General features: G+C 38.1%; 1 protein-coding gene across 8 annotated transcripts in view; it reads left to right on the top strand.

Moving 5' to 3' along the window:
• LOC101743696 (protein unc-13 homolog B) overlaps window positions 1-27,898 on the top strand; it is a 374,291-nt gene that overhangs the window by 298,707 nt on the left and 47,686 nt on the right. For 2 of the 8 annotated variants that reach the window (XM_062674745.1, XM_021350236.3), the window contains exons 1-10: window positions 1,550-6,716; window positions 9,321-9,364; window positions 10,233-10,323; window positions 11,882-11,956; window positions 12,161-12,380; window positions 15,113-15,233; window positions 15,546-15,652; window positions 17,398-17,539; window positions 17,742-17,868; window positions 18,525-18,665. In XM_062674745.1, coding sequence (XP_062530729.1) covers window positions 2,160-6,716; window positions 9,321-9,364; window positions 10,233-10,323; window positions 11,882-11,956; window positions 12,161-12,380; window positions 15,113-15,233; window positions 15,546-15,652; window positions 17,398-17,539; window positions 17,742-17,868; window positions 18,525-18,665 — 5,625 coding nt within the window. In that variant the 5' untranslated portion in view covers window positions 1,550-2,159. Of the gene's footprint in view, window positions 1-1,549; window positions 6,717-9,320; window positions 9,365-10,232; window positions 10,324-11,881; window positions 11,957-12,160; window positions 12,381-15,100; window positions 15,234-15,545; window positions 15,653-17,397; window positions 17,540-17,741; window positions 17,869-18,524; window positions 18,666-27,898 lie in introns of those variants that run through there. The other 6 variants (XM_021350234.3, XM_062674746.1, XM_062674744.1 and 3 more) reach the window with 5 other exon arrangements.

A 27,898-nucleotide genomic window follows, 5' to 3' on the forward strand; every position in this document is an offset into this window, starting at 1 on the left:
ACGTGAAGTTAATGTTGTTTACTTACTTACTTATTTAGTCGCTTACTTCTACTATTGTCCACAAAATCTATATATTATTAATACATGAAGCAAAAACGTTGTATCCCTTTTTACGAAAATTGCGCGAACGGAGGAGTATGAAATTTTCCACACTTATAGAGAATATAGAGAAGAAGTGCACAATGCTAATATTTTTTAAAAATAATGCAAAAAAGATACATTAAATCAATAAAGAAAACATTACACACACTACATACCATGTATTTGACGCACACACGCATGCATACTATTTATTGTCAAACTTTTGTTCTTAACGTCTGTTGTCAAATTGAGAATAGATGAAATATTGTTTGTCAGTCTTGGTGAAATTTGTGATTACAGAAGTATAAAATACAATACACAAACAAGTGTCCAAAATTACAATTCCAATTATTTATAGTCGAATTTCGACTACTGCGGGACCTCTAGTATATATAGTTAGACCTGTTATTAAATCAGCGAAGCCATTTTGTTTTGAAAACCACCACTGTGTGTACTTTGAACGGTATTGTAACGAGCGACATTACTTTTGAAATTTGTCCGAGAGTGTGGTTTACAAATTCAATTAGCGCCAAAGAAAAGTTCTTTGTTGATTTTGGCCGGTATCCAGGCATTTCAATTGGGCTTTGCCATTCCAAGCAACACCGTTGTTGGTTCATTGCCATTAATTTACTCTGTTTTCGTGACTGGAAAGACAATTGGTGATTACTTTGCATCGTACCCTATAGGACTCATTTACGAAACGCTAATTAATTATTCGTTTTGTAATGTTTGTATTTTTTAGTTAAGACTTTCGTAACGTAGAAGCTATGAATTGACGTAAAAAATAATTAGATATAGTTTGAAAGTATTCTAATAGAATGAAAAAATATATAAAGTACCGTTTACGTTTTCTAAGAAAATAACATTTCCTTACAACGCTTAGGTAATCTTAAACGCTAATGTAACATAGATGAGGTAAAACTACTTCACCCGCAAATGTTTTATCTAAAATACCAGTTCAATGGCGGGAAAAGACGGTCACGAGCAGTTTGTTAGCTTAGGATCTGACTTGTATGCGTACTAAGGAAAACCATTCAAGATTACCTTTTTCGGTACAAAATCTTCTAGGCAAAAATACAGAAGCTTGGAACAAGATGTATTATATGTTTTTTTGTTTTGTTTTATGTTTATGTTGTATTGTATAGTGCTTTTTATAGCCATGCGTTCAGAGTTCAAAGGTGAGACAGACGAAATAAAATCATTGGAGATTTCTACCTCATATCTCAAGATGACGTTCATCTTGAGGTATTTACAGGCTACAATAACCCGATAATTATTGACAGGCCATGAGCAGGTTTACCGATATAATAAAATGCAATCAGAAAAGAAAAAAAAAAATAAGAAGCTACTTACGTACGATTTTCGTGTTACCGTGGAATATTCTGACTGAGCCGTTTGATTAAAATTTCATAATGACAACGAGGTCTCCCGTTTACATCTAAGAGTTTTTAATCTAATAGTCACAAGGTGATTTAAGCGAAGCGGTGGTGAAACTCGGCATTAATTTCCTTTCATTTTATCCAATTTCCTATCCTTGCCGAGCAACGCCTTCCACCTCTGAGGTAGATTAAACTCACGTGGAATCAAATACGAACTGCCTAGCTGCCTCCGACAGGAAAATGTTGACTATAGATACGAGTTATAATACATTTTTCTGAACTATTTCCTTCTCGTAAATAGCTTCGGTCGTACTCTGTCAAGTCAATATATTCCGTTGAGGTAATCCTTTGACTCCTGCAGCACTAGTGTGTACATAATCGAGTTTTATGTACAAACGAGTGTTTTTTTCTATAATACAGTGACTAACGTATTTTTTCTTTGACATTATAGTTATATACATTTGATGCAATAAATACAATTAATTCCGTCTCAGTACAAAAATAAAACACATAGTGTTGAAACTTTAAAAACGATTTATGCAATAAACAAACAAAAAAAGTGTAACAAATTTAATAATGTGCGTGAACATTATTACAGTGTGCTAAAATGACTTTGGAATATGTCGAATACAAAGAACAGATTTACGTGAATAGTGTAAACGATAAAACGATATGGGATGACTCATAGTGAAAAATGTAATGTGCTACCCACTATCCGGTCCGAAGATGATGCGCGAAATTCACGACAATGCTGGGGCAGGCGCAGGCGGCGGGATGGAGGGAAGCGAGGGCGGAGGGAGTGGGGGTGCCGAGGTCGATATGGACGACTGTGGTTCCCTTGCTCTTCCACCAGACTTACCACCTTATTCTGGCGATTACATCATCAACGATTATATGGAACGCCTCGGCACACGTCTTAACATCCTCGAGACGGAATTGAAATATGCATGGAGGGCCCTCGATCTCTTAAGTCAAGAATATGTGAGAATGTGGGAACGGTTGGAAAGATTAGAAGCATTGCTCGCAGATCAACAGGGTGTAATATCAACTTTGCTCGATTTCTATACGTGTCGAAATGTTGTTGCTAGAGATCCAATGACACGGCTCGAAGTTATCCGAGAAATTTTAGGAAATGGAACTGTGGAGGATGGTATAGAAGAAGGGTTGGATATTGGAAGAACTTCAGCACTTTTGGATAGTCAAGAAGAAATAATGGAATCCAACGAAGCATTTTATAAGAGTCTAAACCAAGCGTATAGAGACGATTTGGTATGTGATGATGCTTCTAGACCTACTTCACAATTGGATATGATATGGGAAGCTCCAGAAGAAACAGACATTGAAATTGTTCCTACAGGTTCAAGACAAATTTATAGTTCGACTGACTATAAAGATTATCGCGGTATGCAAGGAGGACCCGGCATCAGCGAAAGAGATTTAGTGCATTTATCAACTTTAAGCACTATAGATCAAATTACAGTAGATAAATTACATGAGTTAGATAGGTTAACATCTCAATTACAAAACGAATCTAGAGAGATTAGGGATTTAAAAACCAGGCTACTGACACCAGAGCCCAAAATTACAAAAATTGATAGGGAAATTGAAGCAAAAGCTCTTGCAGAAGACGAGAATATAATAAACGAACAATTAAAGGGTGTTTATTCGGGAGGTGAAGGTTGGGGAATGAATGAAATGATGAAAAGTTTTGATGACTTTATGCTAAATATTCCTAAAGATGGTACTGGTAGAGATAAATCACCATCTAGGCTGTCACTCACCGACAATGTTGTTGCTGAAAGATCAATGGATTATTTACAACAAAATCTATCGCCTCGTCGAAAGTTCGTCCCCGAAAGAACGACAACAGAGCCATACACTACAGTAACTGGTCGTTTGGCATATAGTTCTGCTGTTGCAAATGCTGAAATAAATGCAGCAAAGGCATCAAAATCACCTAGTGCTCTGTCAAGAGAACGATTTGAATACAGTTCAACTTATCAAGTATGTGATGGTTCCAGACCAAATTATTATTCGAACAAAATAAGTCAAAAAACTTTGTCAGATTTATACAAAACGAATTCCCAGCAACATTCTCCTCTATCGGTAAATGAAATATATGATGATCCAGTTGATACTAGATTAGATTTGACGTACAATGAAAGTGCATTACGTAAGTCTCCTAGTCCACCTCCTCCAGCTCCAAATACAACTGATGTTTTTCCTTGTTTAGAAAATAATAATGATCTATCAGCTAATCATGTTATGTTATCAACGATGAATGTAATGACATCTGATAACATGAGGCTAAGTCCCAGATCACCTAAATCACCTAAAACTTCACCAAAACACGTCAAGAGAGACAGTACTAACATTGTCGCTGCAAAATCTGATTCTGGCCTGTCATCCATGAGCGGGTGGTCAAGCTTAGAAAAGAGTCCCGGATCACCAAAAACAGGCAGACTGTCACATGTTAGTCATGATGTCTACAAAATGAAAATGACATCACCTCAATCAGTGCAAAGAATGCCCTATGAACTTGAACCTAAGCCGTATTTAGAAACTTTAGTCGACTCATATATGTACGAAAACAAAAATGTGAAAATTGATTATAACTTACGAAGTAACGAGCAATTGTTGAAAAACGTATGTAGTTCAAGAGATTTACAAAAATTCCAAGATAAGATTGAAAGTGATTATTATAAAAGTGAAATGCATTTTTCGGTAGCCAACCAAATGACACAAGTCACCAATATTGGTGAATATTATTATAGTTCAGAAGTTGCCTCAATATATTCTGTCGCTGGAAATAGACAACCAATTTTTACAACAGTTTACAGTACCCCAAGAGGTATGCTTCCTGACGAAAGGAATTTTTCCGAATTATTAGATAGTAATGAAATTTCTGAATCAGTGCAAAGACCATCAATTGATCCTTATCCTCCAGAACCTAATTATCATGCACAAACTGTGGTTATGTCAGTAGCCAATACAAATAATAAAAGAACTTTGACTCGAGCAAACACTATGGGAGTGAGTGAATCCCAGTACTTCCAAAATGGTTATAAAGTATCAGGAACTCGAACTGGTTACCCACCCAGTAATCTTACTGATGCTCTTTCCTACTATCCAACATCAACAAGATATGATTCTCCCAAAAGAATAACGTTAGAAGATCAACTTTCTTGGCAAGGAGGAAGTAGGTCACCTACAAGCTCACTTGAAACGTCGAGCTTGAAATCACATTCATTAAGCATAACAGAAAGAAAGCAGTTTCAAACTCAATTGCAACAAGAGTATTTTAAGCAACAACAATTTGATCAACGCAATGGAAATGTGATGCACGAAAATCAAGGATACGAAATACAAAGTATGAACGAGCATCAAAAAGTTAGAAAAGATCAATACGTAGAATCGGGTGGCATGCTGGTTTCGGAATCTGGGTACCTATCAATTTCTTCTAATTTAAAAGGCAAAATCCAAGAAAAACAATTAAAGAAACCGAAAAGAACTTCATCGTTAAAGTCTGCCATGTCTTCCATGAGCCAATGGCTACCAGACCTGCATCTTCCTAAAAAACATAGATCACATTCATTGCCCTCTGGCGTAGACAACGTTGAACAACCAGTCCAGGAGAAATCATTAAAAGAAAGAATAATGTCAGCTCAGAGGAGAAAAAAGAAATATCATTTGGTGGCATCGATGTCCGGCTTACTACAGAAAGCGAGACGAAAACATCAAGCTAGTCATCAGTCTTTGTCTGACCCCGAAACTTCTGAGACCGAATGGTCAGGGGGTCGCTCCAGTGCCCAATCTGAAGACAGCGATAGTGTATTTTCGGATTCTGCTCATGAGAATAATGTTTTTGCTAAAGTAGCATCTAAACCAAAACAGAGAAAAGTCAATAATCAGGAGATTGTGGAGCAACAACAATTAATTCAGGATTTACAGGAAAAAGGTATAGAATTTAAGGATGATGACACAGAATGCATAATTGAGGAGGAAGAAAAATTTCCATCTAATAATACTTTACCAAGGGATAAAAGTGATGATATAGATTTCCATTTTGCTCGTGTTAGTCAGATGAAAAAAGATAATATACAGGAATTAGAGAAATTGGATATTGACACAGATATTTCAAACGTTGACTTATTCGAAGAGGACACCATTGACCCTAACCAGTCGCCAGCCTCTATATTTGCAACTATAGGCGATGTCAAAAAAGCGAGTATTACATCAGACGATGAAAAAAGTGAAGGAAACAAACCATACAGTGCAAGCTCACAAGAATTTGCAGTATCACGAGCACTGGGTAAATATCGTTTGAGAAAGTCGACATCTATATCAGATGAACAAATGGCCGATATATCACCTCCTAAATTAGACAAAGAATTGCACGAACAAAGTAACGATGATAACATGACATCAAAAGAAAAAAAAATTCGCAAGCCCACAACACCCGAGATCGTAAATAGTTCAGTATCAGAAGAAAATACGATTTATACAGAAAGAAGCCCGTCAATGCAAAGTAGTCGAGGCATTCAGAATAAATTTCAGCCTAGACATCAACAAAGTTTGGAAATTCCAAACAAGCATGATGATGATGACAGTCGAAGCACGCATTCTTGGAGAAGTGGATCTAGAGTTTCGTCTAGAAGACAAAGTACAGAAGACAGTATTGACTCTGAAGACGAATGGTATTGTTATGAATTGAGGAAGTTGGAAGAAATGGAGCACCAATCTCAGTTAGAGGCTGATAGACATGACACGCTACCGGAAGAGCCCGAATTTGAAGATATTATGGAAGAGCCTCCTGAAGTTTTGAAAGAAAAAATGTCTTTCGTACTCAGGGAATTGAAATTGAAAACAGCTCAAACGAAGACAAAGTATGATGAATCTCCAATGAAAGAAACATGGAAAGATATAACAACTTTTCCTTCTATCGAAGAAAGTGTTGATAGTACTAAAGACCACGACCAAGAGTCTGATGATGACAAATCTTACGCCGACACTGGATCAGGTGAAACATCAGGACCTGATAGTCCTGTTGTAAGTGGCGATGAAATGGATGACGAATATGATATGCCTCCGTCACCAATTCCAGCGCGAAGGCAAGTACCAGTCCAGCAAGACACTACTGTTGGAAGCAAATGGAAACTTTTGAAAGCTCTGAAAGATCGTAAAGCCGAAGAGAAGACAACGGAAACTCCTACAGCGTCAACGCCGTCTGCTGAAAAAGACAAAGTCAGCGCAAGTGTAAGTTATCTCATGCAAAAGTTTCATGAAATTAGAGTTAAAAGTTAAATTTGAATTTAAATTTTTAGAAAGGGCTATTAGGGCTATTGTGGAACATAGCAAAATTATGTTAGACTGATAATAACCAGAGCTATACGCAAAATATAACATTTGATCTGCTTTAAACTCTACTATAGTATGATGATACTCGTAGTCATAAGTAAGCTAGATTATAAAACTTTTTTCTTACGAAATAAGTGGCCCGTGTCAGATGTTAACACCACTGATAATTAATTTCCAGAAATGAAAATGAAGGAACGGAATTATTTTAGTATCCAATAAAAAGTTAAACTGTGGTTGTGATATCAAATTATTATTCAACCAATACTATTTTAACTATTCAACATTCATTTTGGTTTTTGACTACGTAGATTACAATGAGAAACATTTAAACGCATACAATAAAACATTTTTATAATAATTAATCTATAAAAGCTGATTGTATTTATCATTGGCAATAATTAGAAGTCATAAGTATAATACCAATATAGATATAAAGCATACACTACGTTATTTACATGGTATTTTAGAACGCTTACGAATGTACTCGAACTGCAGAAAATATACAATTTTAAAAGCAATTTATTCGCTTTATAAATATTTCTATTCCAATTAATTAAACAGCATTCATACATTATTCAGTATTAAAATAAAAATAGATAAGTGTATTTAGTGATGTAATATATTTTTGGCTTACATGGCCATATGAGCTCAAGTCCCGGCGGAGACTGAGCGGTCATTACTAAACGCCCAATATATTTGGCACTTGCTTTATCGTCTCGTCTATTAAAATTTGTGTACTCACTGGTGAACGTTGATAGAAAAAAACACAAAGCACACGAATCGAAATATGTATAAAGTCACTCTATTTCATATCATCTCATATCACATAGTCAAGATTTATTTACAAATAAATATATGAATTACATATGTTATTATTGAAAACCTGATAAGAAGAAATAATAATCGTCTATAGAACATTTGAACATTTGAATTCGAAATATTTTTGGAAAATAGCAATTATTTTTAAATATAAAACCCATTTAAAATACATACATAATTATTTATTAATGTTGTAGTTATTTTCTTGAATCCTAATAGAATCAATTCCAAATCATTGGAGTTAATAAAATTAACTGACATTCATTTCCATTCATTTAATCATTAGTAAAACACATAACAGTAGATATTTTTAAAATAATAATTAAACTAACGATTAGTTTATATCCTAAACAATTTTGTTCATGTAAACTCGTGAAGTCATTCTCTAATGTGTAAGAATTTTTTAAGCTTAGTATATATCCATTAATAACTATTTACACACACACACACGTATTTGTATAACATAGCTGGCACTTTGTGTACTAGGAAAAATGTTTAGTAAAAAATCTTTAGGAGTTGAAATATTATTGCTTAGAATTAAATTATACTTTGTTAAATAAACACATACATATAATGACATTTTTAAAAGATTTATGAAACAAGATAAACTCTTTTTCTTCTTCTTATTTAAATCATTTAAACTTTTTATCGACTTTTATAGTAAATATCAGAACATAAATTATTATTATTCTTGACTATAAAACCAGAAAAGACAGTGAATTGAGTGTTTGTTACAATATTTCCTCATTTCGGTTAAAGTTAAACAAAGTTTTATGCTTATGAATAGCACTGACTTACCACTACTATTTGTAAAATTTTATTGGCTTTATCATAGAATTAGAAAAAGACGTTAGACTATTAATCGTTCAAAATGATTTATCGATACATTCGTCACGTAGAAAATGTAATTGAAGCAGCTACTAAACTCATGTAATTTGAAGAGAAACGTAATGAGTAATGAGGAATCAAGATTTTCGGTTGAGAAGTATAAAATATAACATATATACATCATAAACTTATGTGCAGTATAGACCGTCGTCTATTTTACTGTACTGAGTAACACAGAATCGAAACCTTTTTTTAAAATGCATATTTAGGCTCTTTGAACTTACATAATTGATTTACCTTCCTAGATATTAATAACAACTGGTTTATATATAATCCAAGCTATTGCCGATGCTGATTGTTTGTAACTAGCCAATGCTTGGAACGGAGTTAGCAAGATAATGGTTTTAGGGTGTTACTTTCAAACAATTAATTAATGGGACAGCGTAATATTTTTACATTGTTTAATACAGATCCTGATCCAACGATTTTTTAATGTTAATTTTAATTAAAACAATCCATGTATTTCTTACATTGTATGTATGTTTGTAAAACTGGTGTTAATTAATCTTGTTTAATACAATTGTGATTGAATTTCCATAAAAATATTGTGTGTTGGACTTTTTAATTAATTATTCTATATATACACAATTCCCATTGATATTTGCAATAAATTGACATGTTGGTAAGCACACCGTAATTTTTAAAATTTTGAAATGTACAAATAAATACCTTACGAACATTCAACAAATTCTTATGGAAATTCAATATTAAAATATTTTGTTTTTTAATAAAGTTTTTATTTTAGTTAGTTTTTATTTTTCTTTTTTAATTTGTTGTTGTTGTTTTTTTTTTTAGAATGGATCCACCGGATTTAGTGACCAAACAGGCCGAGGAAATGGGTATGTGAATTAATAATTATATACATAGTTTCAAGGGAAAAACATCGTTGTCAATGTATGACAAAAATATTGTGCTAATACTATTGACAGTAGAAGTGCAATCACGGAAAGCTGAAAACAACCTAATAGCTAGCCTAATAATAAGAGTTAGTAGCAATGTTCCTAGTGCCTAGTTCCTAGTGCCTAGGGTGGCACTTAAGGTAAGTCCGGCCTGGTTAGAAGACCCAAAATAAATTTATTTCAATAATTGTAATGAGCTATTACCAAATCCTGACGAATGTGTGTGGCTCTTTGTTTTAACTTCTAAAACCATTTTGCTTTTTTATTTATTGCTTATATGGGTAGACAAGCTCACGGCCCACCTGATGTTAAGTGTTTACCGGAGCCCATAGATATCTACAACGTAAATGCCGCCACCCACCTTGAGATATGAGTACTAAGGTCTCAGTATAGTTACAACGGCTGCCCTTCAAACCGAAACGCATTACTGCTTCACGGCAGAAATAGGCAGGGTGGTGGTACCTACCCGTGCGGACTCACAAGAGTTCCTACCTCCAGTAATTACGCAAATTATAATTTTGCGGATTTGATTTTTATTACACGATGTTATTCCTTCACCGTGGAAGTCAATCGTGGACATTCGTTCAGTACGTTTTTCATTAGAAAAATTAGTACCCGCTAGCGGGATTCGAACACCATTGCATCGCTAGATATGAATGCACTGAACGTCTTATCCTTTAGGCCACGACGAATTCCAAATAGACCGTATTTAAATTAGAGCAACCGCAACAGGCTGAGAAAATTTACTTGCTAAACTATAGTTATGCACTCCTTAATGCACTGTTCTATTGACATTAAACTTTTATAGGCACCCTGGAGATAATCCATTCTACAGTAACATTGACAGCATGCCCGACATCAGGCCTCGAAGAAAATCGATCCCTCTTGTGTCAGAACTTGTAAGTAACTTTCTTATTACTTTTTTTTCCTTTGACAGCCTCCTGTGCGCCTATAGAAATGCGCACTCTATCTAGTCTGGGTGTTTCGGAACAAATTTTATTTACCACGATTTTTTAAAGGTTTCCTGGAAATAATAAAGCTTTATCTACGTTCTCCGATGTGGAAGGTAGATGTCTGAAAGTGGTCGTAAATGTTAACAGCTCGCATCGACGTTTCGCTTCCTGAAGCTTGGTAATATTAGGCGCGTAATAAATGTTTTCTTCTAATACGCGATTTATTATATTTTTCGAACAATTTTTGGGGAGGTAATGATAACCTTTTCACGATATAGCTTTTTTAGTATGTACACAAAATTATAGATATTTATAAATTTTAAAAATGATTAATTTTATAAGCTAAAAGTAGCGTTGCTCCCCACTGGTTGTTCAAATGAAAAATCTTCAAAAAACCTTCAACTCAATCCTATCTATCTACCTTTATCAATGTTATCTACATGTGTTTCTCTATCAACTCTATTACTTAGATGGCCTTCAACGTTTTCTTTATATCCTGACCTTAGCAAAGTTTAGTTTCGACGAGATCTTCAGTACTTTTGACTTCTATCCGCAACTGATAAAGCTCTGAAGCTTTCTACCGTACTTAATTGCCGAGTGAAGTAAAAGTTCAAAGACCTCGTGTTAGGCACCGACGAAAACCTTAGTATATAGAGTACCAAATACCTATGACGTGTTCCTGATGTAAAATTAATGATCTCGTTGCATTTTACCCCTCACCACGGACCCGCAGGTTCTCAAGGTATTTCTATCCCAGTAACAGACTCTATCTGCATGCGTTTCTTTGCTGTAATGAAAAAGAATGATTATATTTCATATTTTCGATGTAAATAGTTTGCTTGCAAATGATTCAAGGAATGATACAGCCGATGCCTTTGCATGTTTTGCTTTTTCGATTAAAAAATGTTTAACGGTTCGAAAACTTTTTATTCTTTTTGTACATAAAATTCAAGGGATCTCATGACGTTTGAACGATTTTGCTGAATTTGAATCTGGAAGATGCACGTGTTTTCTGAGACTGAATATTCACGCTTCAGTTCTCAATGACTATTCCTATTTATTACAGTTTCCACCTCATTAATGAATCGGAACCTTAACCTTGTTTTGTACTCTTACGTTTTATATAACAAAATACAAAGTTATATTTATCCAACATGTCGAATAATCTGCATTAATTCATTTTATTAACTAAGATCATGTTTATTCAAACAACGAAACAGTATAATGTCTATGAATTTACACATTCGTTAATTTATAATAATTCTATGCACTATAATATTTTTCAGACACAATTCTGTTTGAACACACACTTGCTTCACATTTCAGCTTACAATCAACTCCATTGAAACTTTATTTCGTTATAAAATACCTCAATCAGCTTTGGAAGGCATGGTAGTAGAATCATCAGCAATATAGACAAATTTATCGACGAATAGAAAAGCTTAAATTAGCAAATTATTTGAAGCCGTATATTTGTGATCGTAATATGTGATCTGATGTTTAGACTATGGCTGCCACGAAAAGGAATGCTGGATTAACATCAGCGGTACATCGTGCAACACTTAATGATGAAGAGCTTGTGAGTGAAATTATATTCTTATCACGTACAAAATTTATTTATTAATAATTTTGGTTGAAAAGTTGTGCATCATCGATTTAATTTAAAATTATTTAGTAATTTATTTATTATCATATAATAAGCAACTGTACAGACAACTTAATAAGGCATACATAAGTTCTTAATACATAATTTTCTCAAATATTCAAGGAGATTTAATTCCAGAAAATGCACGTTTACAAGAAGACACTTCAAGCCCTCATCTACCCTATATCTTCAACAACCCCTCACAACTTTGTGCTGTGGACCGCCACTTCCCCTACTTATTGCTACGAGTGTGAAGGGCTTCTATGGGGTATCGCACGACAAGGGGTCAGGTGTACAGAGTGCGGGGTCAAATGCCATGAGAAATGCAAGGACTTGCTCAACGCTGATTGCCTTCAGAGTAAGAATCTTTAGGTCACATAAAATTATTCCCAAGAGTGTAATGGGTATTTAATAGCTGATTTAATTGAATTAATAGTACTACACGTACTAATACGTAGTAATACCCGTGCTTCAGTTAAAAATAGTGAATAAATTTTACAAATATATTTCACAGACTGCGCAGATGTCATCACGGCGATAGCTCCGAACAAATACCCATTAATGCTCCCCCCACAAATTGGTGTTCTATTAACTATAAACGCTTAAGTAACAAATTGCTGTTATAAATCACGATTATTGTCACAGAATCGTGATTGGCTTAAACGACTGTGTTTCCAAACCAGCAAAAACTATTAACAAAAAAAAAACAGCACTGTGATCAGCAACCGATTTATTTTATTTAACTAACATTGTATTATGACGTGTACATTTGCATTTATAGTTCTCACAAGATATTTTTCGTTATACATATTTAGACGTTTTTTTTTTAAATATCAAAGTTCGTCACTTCATGTCAGTGTCTTTCGGTTTTTTTAAGTTGGCAGCGAGAAACTGAACTCTCATTATGATCAACACGAGTCGAGATGCGCACGACGAGTCACTCATAGTCGACAAGATCTTTGAATATACATTCCCGGAAGACAAAAATTAAAAATCGTGTAAAGGATTTCTCTCTTGACATGAATGAAAGCGATAAGAATTCTCTTTTGAATTCCACAATTCCGCAACAGATTATACAATGATTATTATTTTGTCGAAAAGAGGAAATACTTCGACAAGTATTCGGGGAATATTTATTTTCTTAATTTCGCAGTTTTTAATTGTTATCATATTGTTTATTGTTATTAAATTATAAATATTGTTATAATATTATATTATATTCGATGACTGAGATATTTTACAGTTTCCGTGGCCAAGGATGGTTCAGTTGCTATTCACCTAAATTGGACTATTGTATTAACTACCGTTTTTTTTTCAATTATTTTTAGACTTTTACGTTTTAATTATAATATTTCACACAGAACGACGGTGCGGTGACGAATTTTTCACTTATAATTCGGTGTTAGCTATTTAACATCTTTGTTAGTTTCGCTGTCTATGTGATGTTGATTGAAAGGTAAATTTATGTATACAAAACGTTAACACGTACAAAAATGTTGTAGAAAAAACCTCGTATATAGCTCAATTTGAACGCATGAATAAAATTTTGCATGAATTGGTTACAAATCAATGGTCAAAAGTTATTCACGAAATCAACACACGCAGGATCACCGGCGAACACTAGCGGCATCAGGAATCACGTGAAATTCGTTGAAACAAAAATCATTCTTATTCTTACATTACATACGTTATTTATTCTATTATCGTTGTTTTCTTACTTGTGATATTTTGTTTTCATTTTCTCCTTCATGTTTTTGTGACCTCATATAATATAAGCATGTTTGTATACCCTTCTAAAAATCCATCGCTTCATCGGTGTGCATGGCTATTAATATTCGACACACATTTTTTTTAATTCTCTTTTCATTATATCGTAATAAATTTATAGTTTTTTATTTATTTATTTCATAATTAATTTTGCACGTGTGTAAGGGCGGGCAGTCGTTGCTTTAAAATTTCCGCGGATTCGATTTAATAAATATTGTTTAAGAAGATAATCGACTGCGCGTCATTCTATTACGGTCTATACTTTGAATTTTTAACGAGTATCATTTGCTATGTTGTTTCCCCGCCCAATTATACAATTAACCTAAATCCTAAATTTCTTTTCGTATTTGCGAATGACAAAACGTCTATTTTTTATTTTAGTCTTTTATATTTTGAATGAAAATATTTTTTTTAATAATGCATGCATACAAAATGTTCTGTTTTATGTTCAAAGCATAGACCTAAGCAAGTCACGTAGCATAGGGATTCGATTTAGTTCATTTATTTTCGGGTTGCCCCGCCCAGCGCCGATATAACCCTCAAACTGTTTTAATAATACGTCTTATTTTATCTACTTTTCTATACTATTTACAATGTACACTTTCGAACACACCCGTTTTATAAACAGTACAGCATAGAAGCTTTTACACAAGCGCCGAAAGCAATCCCGACAACACAAGTTGTAAGATGTGCCTGTTAGTAATGTGTGCACGCAATCCAGTGTTTGTCCACTTCAATATTATATGTGGTCCTTTAGTTTTTTTTTATTTGTTCTGTTGTATACTCTGATTTATAGAAATTTCACTTTCCTGTATATTTATTTCACTGTCTTTATGTTACTTTGTTTCTCCCAAACGAATGAACTTTTGAAATTTAGAAAAGTTGATATTTTAAGTGGAGTCACGCAATGACGAGTTTGTATTGTTAATGGGACTGATACAGTCAAAACAAAATAAAACTGCAAACGATGTTTTATTGGACTTCAACATTTCAATACAATAAGTTATTATAGCTGGTCGGCTCTAAAGATTAATCGTTTTTGTTAATTTAAATAGAGCTGACAGGCTATATAAGATGTGTTGAAATGTCTGTTTACTGACAAGGCGCCGTGCTCAGACTCGCTCCGACTTGCGCCGCTCGAGGTCAACGACCTGATCAGATCTGATATTAATAATTTACAGTTCATTGAAATTCAATTTGGTTCTATTCGGGTTGTAGCTTAGAGTTGTCGGTGCGATGCTGAGCGCAGGGCGGGGGGGCCATTTTGGCGCGTCCCGCGATTTCAAGGACTATTTGGCACCGCCTGAGCAGTGTGTTTCGCAGGGGCTGCCGAGAAGTCTTCTAAGCACGGCGCGGAGGATAAAGCTAATTCGATTATAACAGCAATGAAGGAAAGAATGAAACAGCGAGAGCGAGACAAGCCCGAAATATTCGAACTCATCAGGTATTTATATTTCCAATAATAGTTCTAATTAATGTTGGTTTTTATTAAATAATCATCTTTATAAAAGCTATTATAGATTTGGACGGACAGGTAAATACGTTTTGCTTATTGCGATGTAAACACAACATAAACGCACAATTTAGAGCAAACCTCAAAACTTTTCATTCACGAACAATAGCACGTTATTTTAACAAATAAATGCCTTAGAAGCAAATGTTTCTTATGCAGTAGATTTGCAAAATTGTCTTCCTTCAATATGAAGTAAGGGATTAGAAACGAAGGTAACAGCTGAGACGAGTGTGTATGTGACAGACGCGTGTTCAGCATCGAACAGGAGGGGCATGCAGCACACATGAGTACGGTGAAGCAATCAGTCCTCGATGGTACCTCGAAGTGGAGCGCGAAGATTGCCATAACAGGTTCGAGGCACCCTCAACTAAGTACCTCTTATTTTAGGATCGCAGGAGGACGAGCCGAGAGCAAGGATCGAGGAACAACACACAAACACACAACACACACATAACACTAAATCGCATTCAATCTTTCGTTTCATGTGGCGAAGGCGGACTTTTAACGTCGATCCAGACACTCACATTGACAGTCTCGAACAAGCCAAGCAAGTCACCATTGAAGGGACTTCAAAATGGTCTTGCAAGATCGCCATCACAGGTTTGCTGTGGTCTTTGGCGGCTATGGTCCGCGCGCTCGCAGTTTTGAATCTATTAGACAAACTATCTTGGCCTCAACTCTATCATGTTTTTTGAAATCTGCTTACCGAAACCGATGTACCATATTATAAAAGTAATCGTTATTGTGTTGAGCTTTGCTTACGCTAAACTATATATACATATAAAAGTCATAAAATTAAAACGCCAAACAGAAAGTTTCAGCTTAAATAATTAACGTTTACCGATAAAAACTAAAGAGTTTTTGTCTGTTTGTCTGAAAGCAGATATCAAAAAATTTCTCTGCATATTTAATTTCGAATATCAATCCGAAATCACGGTCGTTAATGCACCGCCTCTAAATCACACGTATCGAGATTACGTAGCTTGGTTTGATAGTGTATAATCGACACAAGGGAAATTCCATTTATCCAACGCATTATCACTCGGAATTATTTCCCTAATTTCCACGTACACTGAACTTATTTTCCCTTTACACTGAAACGACACAGATAATTTTAATTAATTATTGCAAAACCACAATACGGCAGCGCGTCTGCTAATATTACACAGATTGCATGAAAATCACAAATTTAATGATGCAAACAATGATTGCATTTAACAAAGTGACGTCAGAATTTGTTCACTGTTTTCAATAGCTGATATTAATAATTCATTTGGTTACAGTCCAACAACTTGTTAAACAAAACTTCCATTTGTTTTATGTAGATTGTTTTAACTGAATTAATTCTTAGAAGAAAGCATGCCGAATGACGGATCCTCAATTATCCCTGAATTCCGACCTATCTAGCTGTAACTACCAATGAGTTTTCGATTTGAGAAAATTCCAATAGACCCGATTCCATAGACTTCATTCCCGCGCATATCTTTACACTTCTTCTTTGAAACTTTCTTCTTGGTCGAAGTTTGTAATAGAAGTTGCGATAATGTAGGCGCTATGGTCAAGTTAATTTAGATATCGAATTTGGGCATAGATACAAAGTTTGGTAGTTGGCTAGAGTCTTTGATCCTGACCCATACTGATCACACACTACCCCATTTATAGATTTCCGAAAGGTTTTAGTACTTCAAGTAGCACTGATTTTGTTTGGTAAGTAAGGTGCGAGCTGACGCAAGGTAAGGCCTGTTTATTAGATACTAAATAAAATGTACTCATTAAATTTAGTTAGTCAAATGTTAGGAACTTTGGAATAAACATCATTTTAATCATCATGTAATTGAAAAGCTTCAAATTCAGGCAACTTGTCGTTGTAAACGTGAATAGCGCTTTGTATTTCCAAAAGATTGAGCAGAATTATGCTTGGTCAGATTTACTCGACCAAAAAGATTCTAAAGCTCGGTATAATGTTATACCTCTTGGCTATAATGTGAGTTCATCCATGCGAAGGATTCGTAACATTCGACCAATCGATTTTAATCGTTACCATTTTATCGCTTTGGAGATCGGAATAGTTTCTAATTTGGCCCTTATGGGGCAGTTATATGTGCTCAGGGTTTGATAGCGAAGGACAAGAGTGGGACCTCGGATCCTTACGTAACAGTTCAAGTAAGCAAAGTGAAGAAAAGGACTAGAACTATGCCTCAAGAACTGAACCCCGTTTGGAACGAGAAGTTTTACTTGTAAGTTGCTGTTAGTAAGCTAATAGGTATTTTATTGTAGTAAGATTTTGAACAATATAGTTTCCAAATTTATTATCTTATCAAAATTATCTTATTAATAAATTCATAAACTAGCCATTTTTTTTACAAACCACAAACAAAAAATTATCACCTTAGAATTTTTAAAACTGTTAAATTTAGATTAGCAATTTTCCCATAACAGTGAGTGCCACAACTCCTCCGATCGAATCAAAGTGCGAGTGTGGGATGAAGACAATGATTTAAAATCGAAACTACGCCAAAAGTTAACCAGGGAATCTGACGACTTCTTAGGACAAACCATTATTGAGGTAAAATACGTGTTTTTTTTTTAAAAATGCGTTTCTTCTTTCACGAAAACTGACAATATATTTCAAAGAAGATTTCCTTGCAAATTAGTTAAAGAATATTTTAAATTAGCCCAACGCACGAAAATGAATATTTTGTACCAAACAACATCACTATTGAAGATTTATTAACTCACTGAAAATTCAAACAAAAACAAACAAAATTGGATAATAACTAAGTAGTCTCCCATTTGTTCGAAAACTAAGAATTTTTATTGAGTTTTGCTTTTCTCCGACTTTTTATTTATTCAGCCGTAGAATCAAGTACGTGAATCCCTATACTTATTTAGCCAATTATGAAATTATTTGAATTTGAACAGATATTTTCCTCTTTACGAAAATGTGATATTTGTGTGGTCGTAGATACAAATCGTGGAAACAAATATACTTATAGCGATTTCTAGCGTTTTCTTAAAATTTATGTTATAAAATCTGCAGGTAAATCCTATCAAATCTGAAACGCACCAAAATTATACTCCAAGTATTTTAATAACAAATCTTGTTTTTATTAAACATGGGCATATAAGACGTACGTCGACTCCTGAAGTTGTTTTTTTCTTTCTCCAACACCCACAAGAAGAAAAATGTTTTTAAATCTAACGCAATATAATTCTATAAAGGTACGGACATTATCCGGTGAGATGGACGTTTGGTACAATCTGGAGAAGCGCACGGATAAATCAGCTGTATCCGGAGCTATAAGACTTCACATCAATGTAGAAATCAAGGGTGAAGAAAAGGTCGCTCCCTATCACGTACAAGTAAGTGGCATAAATTGGCATTGTTATTGTCTATAGTATCAATAATTAAATTAATTAGATTGTACTCATCTACCCACTCACGTAAAGCTTTCCTTCTTTGAGAACGGTCAGCTGGTAGATAACTTAATTGTTGAGTTAAGCTCGCCATTTTTTTTATATCTTATCGCAATTATTGTATTGCATTAACTGTGTGTACAAATAAAGAATAAAAAAAAGGAATTTTTAAAGTGTTTGTGCATATCAAAAGATTTGCTTTACAAATATCTCAATTACTTTAAACTAACCTTCCATGGCTCTGTTTTTCTGCCGGCTAGTCATTTTGACTATTGCGCCTCCAGCTTTTGGTTAAGTTCTCGGATAACGTTAGTATCTTCTAGGGCTCTCACAGCAAGTATTTTGACGACCAGATCATTATGGCGAATTAGTTTAAGCTATTCAAAGCGTAGTTAGTCATTAGGTTTAATTGAATTAGTTTCTTTGAAAACTGGATCATAAATGAATATAATTTTTGAGAGTTTTACAAACCAGGACAACTTTTTCCTTTAAGCCGTAGATAGAGATGTTCCATTAAACTGTCGATTGAAACAAAAACACTTACTTCATAAGTTGTCTTTTTATTTAATTACTTACCAAGTTACCTTCTTGTAAACTTAGAGATACCTCATATTATTATAATTGGAACCATAACAAATACTGTAAGTGATAATTTAATGAAAAGCTTTTTCGTAAGTAATTTAGCGTGAAACGTCAACAGGTTGCCTAAAATTGGCACCATGCCTTGGATTCACGCCAGTTTTGACCATAATCACAAATGTTGCATTCGACAAATTGAACTGCGAATGGTCTTCGACTAACTATCCGTGCAATTAACAACAGTAACTGTTCTCTCAATTGATTTTCGTTATTGATTAAAATTAATGTTTTGTTTTAAGCATTTTTTTTTATTGCTTAGGTGGGTGAACCAGCTCACAGCCCACCTGGTGTTAAGTGGTTACTGGAGCCCATAGACATCTACAACTTAAACGCGCCACCCACCTTGAGATATAAGTCCTAAGGTCTCAGTATAGTTACAACGGCTACCCCACCCTTCAAACCGAAACGCATTACTGCTTTACGGCAGAAATAGGCGGGGTGGTGGTACCTACCCGTGCGGACTCATACGACGTCCTACCACCAGTAAAGCAGATCAGAGCTTAGATTAGAGCAAGATCTGATGGTAAGCGTCTACTGGTAGCAGGGCGCTTTTTGAGACCGCACGGGTAGGTGTCACCACTCTATTTCTGCTGCCATGTTGTCCCGGTTTGAAGTGTGTAACAGTTGTTGTACTTGTATAGACTTAGACCTAATATCGTACGTACCCGTGCGGACTCACAAGAGGTCCTACCACCAGTGAAATATTATACTTTATAATATTGTATTAAAAAATCTAAAACCTACTATTCAAACATAGGTAGGTACATTTCATTGAATAAAATCACGAAAGCGCAAAATTCGCGAGAAACAATTACAACGGACACAACTTTCTCTTGTTTCTCGCTCGAATCGTCCTTTTATTACTAATTCGAATTGGCCCGTTTTACTGCGCCAGTATTCGAGTTGGATTTCGTCGGGCAAACAATCGAATCAGAAAAGGAGTTAGGCAAAGTCCAGTCTGGGCCCAAAAGCGGACGCAATGTACCAACTTTGCGGGATAAATGTGAAAAGTTTGCGACGGCCAACTAAGCGAAACTGTTGGATGTGTAATTTCTTGCCACCATTTGCTCACCGGGTGATTTTCCGGGGCTTTTTGATGCAGATCGTGGTCCATTTAAAGTTTTACGAGATAATAAAGTCATGAGTATGGTATGGGCATTGGCTTTTTTATTCTCGAATAGTTTTTATTTTTTATTTTTTATTACCTTTTACCGTTTATTGTCCATGTCAAATCTTACGCTAACTACTCAGCCTAATAAAATATATGAACATGCACAAACATATTAACACACAGCTTAATGGTTTTAATTATATTAAAGTACAAATGAACCACATTTTCCAATTAAAACAGAGTAATTAAAATCGAATTATGTCCCGTGTGGCATGTTAGCGTTCATGTTTTTAATGAAATTTCATTTAACATATCGGAATATAGGAATCGGAGCGTATTGGCATTAAATAGTTAGAACTGAAATATTTACAGACAAGAACATAAATTTTATTTTTCATTTTGGTAGAATAAAGAGATAGACGATTTACGTTATTATATTTTCATTAAATGTAGTACGGTTGTAGAAAGCTCTATAGTTAAACAAAATTTAAATTGCCTATCAATTTAGGTGAAAAAAAACCACTAAATATCTTAATTTAGTATAAATTTTTCTTTTATTAAATGTAAAAGTTAATATAAAACAAAATGAAAATTCTGTTTAACTTTAGTGAAGCATCTCTCGGACACGCGCTTAGGGAGTCTATTCAAAAACTTTAACGTCAACCATTCTAAGTTCAGTGAACGTATTCAGAAAGTTAGCCAGTCCCGTGGCGTGTTCGCTCAGCCCAGATGATGTGCTTGCATAATTCATCTAAGTGCGTCCACTATTCGTGATTTTCGAATTTTACTGAAAGCCTTTAAGCCTTGAGAAGAAATAAGCCTTTTTTTATTTCATTTTGAATTGTAAGTTTCTTAACTTACTTATATACTGGTGGTAGGACCTCTTGTGAGTCCGCGCGAGTAGGTACCACCGCCCTACCTGTTTCTGCCGTAAAGCAGTAATGCGTTCCGGTTTGAAGGGTGGGCAGCCGTTGTAACTATACTTGAGACCTTAGAACTTATATCTGATCTCTTTACGTCGTAGATGTCTATGGGCTCCGGTAACCACTTAACACCAGGTGGGCTGTGAGCTCGTCCACCCAACTAAGCAACAACAATTTTTTTTACAATCTATATTACCTGTTGTAATAATATTAATAATAATCATCATTTATTTCAAATATATCATATATATCCCGTCAAAATATACAATATTACACAACGTAACAATTTATGTATAAGTATTTATTTCCTGTGAAATGAAATGTCTTCGTCTTTAAGCTATTAATTCGCATTTCACGTTTTATTCCGGTCCCATTTATTGACAACGAATGAGACCTGAATCACGATATTTCTCTGTATCCATTATAAGAAAGGAGCGTCGAGAATTCCTTCTTCAGAATTTTAAAATGGAATTCAGTAAAATGAAACGCTCGAATTCGTGCAAATAGTTGAACTGTACATGTTCCCCCCAACGTTGCTGCATTACGGGAAACGAGAACTTTATAATACTTTTAGTTCTGTAATTTTGTATTGGACTATTACAGGAAAAGCTTTTGTATCTTTAGGCTCATGTATATTTATAGTGCTTAGTGGTAACTTTAAACGGTAGGCAGCGGCTTGGCTCTGCCCCTGGCATTGCTGAAGTCCATGGGCGACGGTAACTACTCACCATCAGGTGGGCCGTATGATCGTCTGCCAACAAGGTCAATAAAAAAAAATGGAGCCCATAGAGGCAGTAATATGACATGAATTGTAACCTAACTTGAGAATCAAAATTCTAATAGGTCAAATCGTGATGTATAATGACTGCCCCATCCTTCAAACTGGATGCATAACTTCATCGCGAGAGAAATATACAGGATGATGGTATCTGTCTTGCTTGGTATATGTGGACTGATAATACTGCCATTCATTCATTATCTTACGCTCACTCCTCATTCTTAGGGTAATTAACCAAACGAAAGAATCAGGCACACATGGCTTCGTTAAAACAATTAGTCATGAACGTTCTAATGATCCATAATTTACATTAAATTAACTATGCAACAAAGCAAAATTTCAGTTGTAATAAAAACGAAATAAACCAATTATTACAAACGACAATTTCACAGTGATTTGGCCAGGTCAAATGTCGTGAGTAATTACCCTAATTCGGTTAATAACCAGCTCCTAACCCCTTTTACAATTAAAGCAAACGTTCTTGAATGTAAATTAGTTAAGCCAACGCAAAGGAATTCAGCTGCTGTAGGCATTTTTTTCGCTTTCTTTTGTGCTATTTAAAGGTCTCAAGTAAAAATCTACTTTTTTTCACCGTACGATTTAAAAAAAAAATCTTTTATCCTCTCCTCGTTATGAGACATGAATTTATTCTGTTTCAAAGTTATCGTTTGATACATTTTATACTCGGTACTTTAGTTGCAAACTGATTCTCGCATCTAGTGTTCATAGAATAAGGTTCGAATACGTTGTTTCAGCCAGGTATGAGTGACATCTTTAAGAATGAACTTTTGAAACTGTTTAAATGTAAGTCTTGAGTGCTGAATGCTCTGAGTTGCAGCATTCAAATCGTATATTCAATACAAAATTGCCATTCGGAGCGTCTTTTGGATCCTTTTACAATAAACAGAAAGCAATGTAAGAAGAGATGGCGTTGGAAACCAATAGCTTTTCTTTCTTCGTGTCTAACTTTTTTTTTTTTTTAAGATTGAAAGATTACTGGTGGCCCGGAGGCCTTTCCAGTTTCACCAGGACACGTGGGCGAGCAAAGGCTCAGCCAGGAGAGGTGGGATTTGCTAACAGCTACCCGAGCGCCTCCGAAGGAGACCTAACAGCTCAAGAGTAGCTGCTTCGCGAATGAATCTACTACCGGATCGGAATCGCGACCCGCTGAGAAGATCCGGCGAGAAACTCAGCGTGCTGATTCATGGGTTAGGTTGCACGGCGAACTCTTTGTCGAGTTCGACGAGTACGGTTACCGAGGTCCCTAAGCCTGCTCCTAGTGTTAGAGCTGAAGGCGTCTAATGCAAAGGTTATTGGATCTGATGGATCCGTAAGGACGTGTCTAGGGCGTCGACGGTGACTGGCTCCTGCGTGATCAGGATTCGGGGAGTAGTCAGCGGCGGCTACGATAAGGCGATTATCATGACGCATAGCCTTATCGAAGTACCGTTCCGACACTGACTTCATGTATTTCTGGATAGATTCGAGGCCCAGGTCGTCGTGTAGGTCAACGTTCCTCACGAACCACGGAGCTCCGACGGCTAACCTGCAAAAGCGGGATTGTAAAGATTGGAGGGTGTCTATGTGTGTGCGGGCCGCGTGAGCGAACACCACACTCGCGTAAGTCATGACGGGCCTAATGCAAGTTTTGTAAAGTGTCACCTTGTTCCGAAGGGACATTTTACTCCGCTTACAGACCATGGGGTAGAGTCTACCGAGAATAAACGCGGCACGGTCACGGACTGATTTTATATGCGGGCGGAATGTCATCGATGCATCCAGGGTAACGCCCAGGTACTTGACCTTCCTGGCCCAGGGTATGGGTTGTCTAAAGAGAGTAATCGGGGGTGTGAGATTCCTCCTCCTAATCCGGGAGGAAATCCGTGTGGAGCTTCCCCTCTGAAATAGCACCGCAGTACTTTTCGCTGGGTTGATGTCTATGCGCCATTTTCGGCACCACTGTCCTAGGGCTAGGGCTGCGCTCTGAAGCTTCTTCGCGATTAGGGACTTGTTTCTACTGGAATAGTAAACAGTCGTGTCGTCGGCGAATAAAGCTAAATGGGTCGGCGGCGACCGGGGAATATCGTTAACGAATAAGCTAAATAGGAGGGGTGAGAGGACAGAGCCTTGCGGGACTCCAGCTGTGAGAGATCGTGGGGAGGAGCGGGTTCCCTCGACTCGATATCGAAAAGAGCGGTTCGACAAGAAGTCCCGTATGATGAGCACGAGACTATCCGGCACGCCCATGTTGAATAGTTTGAAAATCAAACCGTTGTGCCAAACTTTGTCGAACGCTTTTGCGACGTCGAAGAAGAGAGCTCCCGTGTATAACGGTTTTGGTCGATTAAGCCCCACAAGAATGTGCTCCGTGAGGCGGTGCACCTGTTGAACGCATGAGTGATTTGTACGGAATCCGAATTGTTCATCGATGAGAATGCCCTTGGATGAGACGAAGTCTCTGAGGCGTTTGTAGAGCAGACGCTCATACAGTTTGCCTAGAGACATGAGGAGGCTAATCGGGCGGTAGCTCGTCGGATGATTTTTTGGTTTACCGGGTTTATGTATGCCGATAACGTCTGCTTCTTTCCACACCGCGGGAAAGATACAGTTTGCCATGGCGGCATTGAAAATAGATGCCAACATCACGATGAGTTGGACGGGTAGAAGTTTAATAACGCGGTTGGATATACCGTCGGAACCGGGAGCCTTGCGAGGACGTAGGTCTTTGATCAAGTCTTTAACTTCCATCGGGGTGACGGGTGGTAACGCATCCGAGGGTGGCAAGGAGACTCTGCGTTCTACCTCACTGTCTACTAATTCTACATGAACAGGGTCCACGGATTGAGTGCTGGGCGTGCACTGGGTTTGCAATGTATCGGCCAGCAGCTCTGCTTTTTCGTCATCATCGAACGCCGCGAGTCGGCCTGAGGGGCCTACGAGGGGGGGCATAGTTACTACCGTATCCGATTTGAGAGTACGAGCTAAGCGGTAGTAAGACCTTTGGGAGGGCGCGAGTCCTTCTAAGAAATCAGACCATCTGGCATCTCGGACTTCGGTGATGCGAGACTTTACGTCGCGTTGTAAGGCACGCATTCGAATACGATTTTCCGCGGTAGGATACCTGTCGTAGGCGCGTATCGAGGCGTTCTTAGCTCTAAGGAGCTCCCTAATGTCGTCGGGCAACCCGAAGCGGTAAAGGAAGTCCTCCGCTACAACTTGTTTCGATGACCTATCTAATGTCGAGGTGATGTGTGACGTTAAGATGTCTATGGCTTCAGCGGTATCCTGAGGAGACGGGGTAGAGTCCGAGCTAAACGGGAGCGATGGTGGATCAGATTCAGCCAGGCTGATGCCCAGCGTGTGCCAATCCACCACAGTCCTCGTGACGGGAACGGAGTCGGGAGCGCGACCGAGCTTCATAACGACGGGACGGTGGTCTGAATCTAACTCTGAAACTACTTCGATCGAGTGTAAGCTCAGAGTTACGTTTTTTAATAACGCTATGTCGAGTATATCCGGGCGATGTGCGATATTTAGCGGGTAGTGAGTCGGGGTTAGCGGAGCGACGATATCGAAGGCGAGATCATCGACTAACGCGTCAAGCCGCCTGCCATTCGGGGTTGTGGTGTGTGAGTTCCACCTGATGTGTTTACAATTTAGGTCGCCCGCCAGAATGACAGAGCTCCCCATGCCGAGCAGCGCCTCGATATCACTGCTTAGAACGATCTTATCCGGTGGAAGATAAACGGACGCGATAACGATCGGCGCGTGTCCCGTCAGTGAGATTCGGCACACTGATGCTTCGATATTAGCGAGCGCGGGAGGATCGAGCGCAATGCAGGGCTCTTCTATAGTAAATGACGGTACCACCACCACGAGTAGAGAGCCTGTCGTTCCTGACCATGTTATAGTTCGCGATTTTAGGGTCACGGCGCGCGGGCTTAAGTAGGGTCTCCTGCACTAAAAATATATCAATTTGATGGTCACGCAAAAAGTCAGAAACCTGAACACGTTGATTTGCGAGACCGTAAGCGTTAAAAAATCCTATCGTTACGGATAGGGGCTTTACTCTACTTATATACGCCATTGATTACCGGCGGAGTGAGGGGAGGACGTACGTATTTAATGACGCGTATACGTCAGCGTATTCTTGCACAACGGCGATAAAGTGTTGTGCAGTGGAGGCAGCGCGAATGGCGTCGCCCAAAGCGTTAACGCGCTCAAAGTTGATCGACTGAAAGAAGTCGATCGCTAAAGCGAGATTGTCGGACGCGGTCGGAGGGCAAGTCGCGGGAGAGGGACGAGTCGCGGGGGCGGGACGAGTCGCGGGGGCGGGACGAGTCGCGGGGGCGGGACGAGTCGCGGGGGCGGGACGAATCGCGGAGGAGGGAATTGTAGCCGTGTTCATATACGGCAGCGGTTTCGCCCAGGCCGAGACACTGGGCACCGGCGCCGGAACGAACGCTGGCTTAGCCTGCGACACAGAGGGTGCCGAGGCTTTGATGTCTAGGCCGGAAGCTCGGAGGCGGTTTTGGCGGGCGACGCGGCGATTTATTTTCGGGGCTCGGGGGCATCCGCGGTAATTTGCGGGGTGACCCTGTGTTTGACACAGGACGCAGCTAGGCGGTTCCGTCGCGGTTTTTTGGTCGCGAGCGCAGAGGGCCGTGGCGTGATCGCCCAAACACTTAACACATCGGGGGCGCGCGTGACAGTTACGGGAAGAGTGCCCGTACAGTTGACAGTTATGGCACTGGCTAGGAGTGCCTTTTTTATGGGGGGCTTCGACGGCGATACCGGAGAGCCTACAGACGGCCTGTGTGTTGAAGATTTTCTTACCCTCGGGGGTAGGCTGGAGGGTGACTAGAACCATATTATATGGCTCCCTACCGCGACCGGTGTGCATACGGTGCACAGAATTCACTGGAAAGCCCTGTTCTAACAGATCGGCCTTGACGAGCTCTACATCTAACTCTTTAGGGATTCCGCGTATTACAACGCGGAGTTCGCGCTCCTCCTGGAGCGTATAAGTATGGAAACTTATACGTTCCTTACGGAGGTAAGAAGAGAGGGCCCTATGGTCGTCGGGTGTTTGAACCTTAATTTGAATGCCGTTCGCGAGGTTACGGGCATTCGTGAAATTTATATTTTTGGCCTTAAGGGCCAGGCAAACTCGATCCCAAGCTGCCTTCTCCTGAAGGATAACCGGGGGAGGGGTCTGGGTTTTATTTTGTGCCACCGGACGCGGCGACGGAGTGGCACGGGCTGGGGGCGCAACGGGAGTCTGAGGGCGGGGGCGCGACGCGTTCGCGGCTTTGATAATTTTAGCGGCCGCGGGAGCTCGGGACTCCGCGGCACGCTTCTTACCCTTCTGTACCAGGGTGAATCCATCCGTCGATGAGGCGGGGGCGAGGTCAACCTCCATGTCCGAGTCAGAGTCGGAGCACGAGGAGGCGGGTGCAGGCGACCTACGAGCAAGTGTAGGTGTTTTAGAGGGCGCGACGGAGGCCGCGGATGATCGCTCAGCTGAAACGATGGTCACAGCGGACGACGCAGCAGCTTTACTCGCCAGTATAGGCGACACGGGAGCGGCAGGCACGACGGAGGCTGCGTTGCTCGATGCAGAAGCTTTGCACGCAGGTACAGGCGACGCAGGAGCAGCGAGCGCGGCGGAGTCCTCGAGAGGGCTCGCAGTGTGATTGGCCTTGAAGGCCAGAAACTCTGAGGCGAG

Source organism: Bombyx mori, chromosome 21 (genome assembly GCF_030269925.1).
Source record: "Bombyx mori chromosome 21, ASM3026992v2".
Classification (NCBI taxonomy): domain Eukaryota; kingdom Metazoa; phylum Arthropoda; class Insecta; order Lepidoptera; family Bombycidae; genus Bombyx; species Bombyx mori.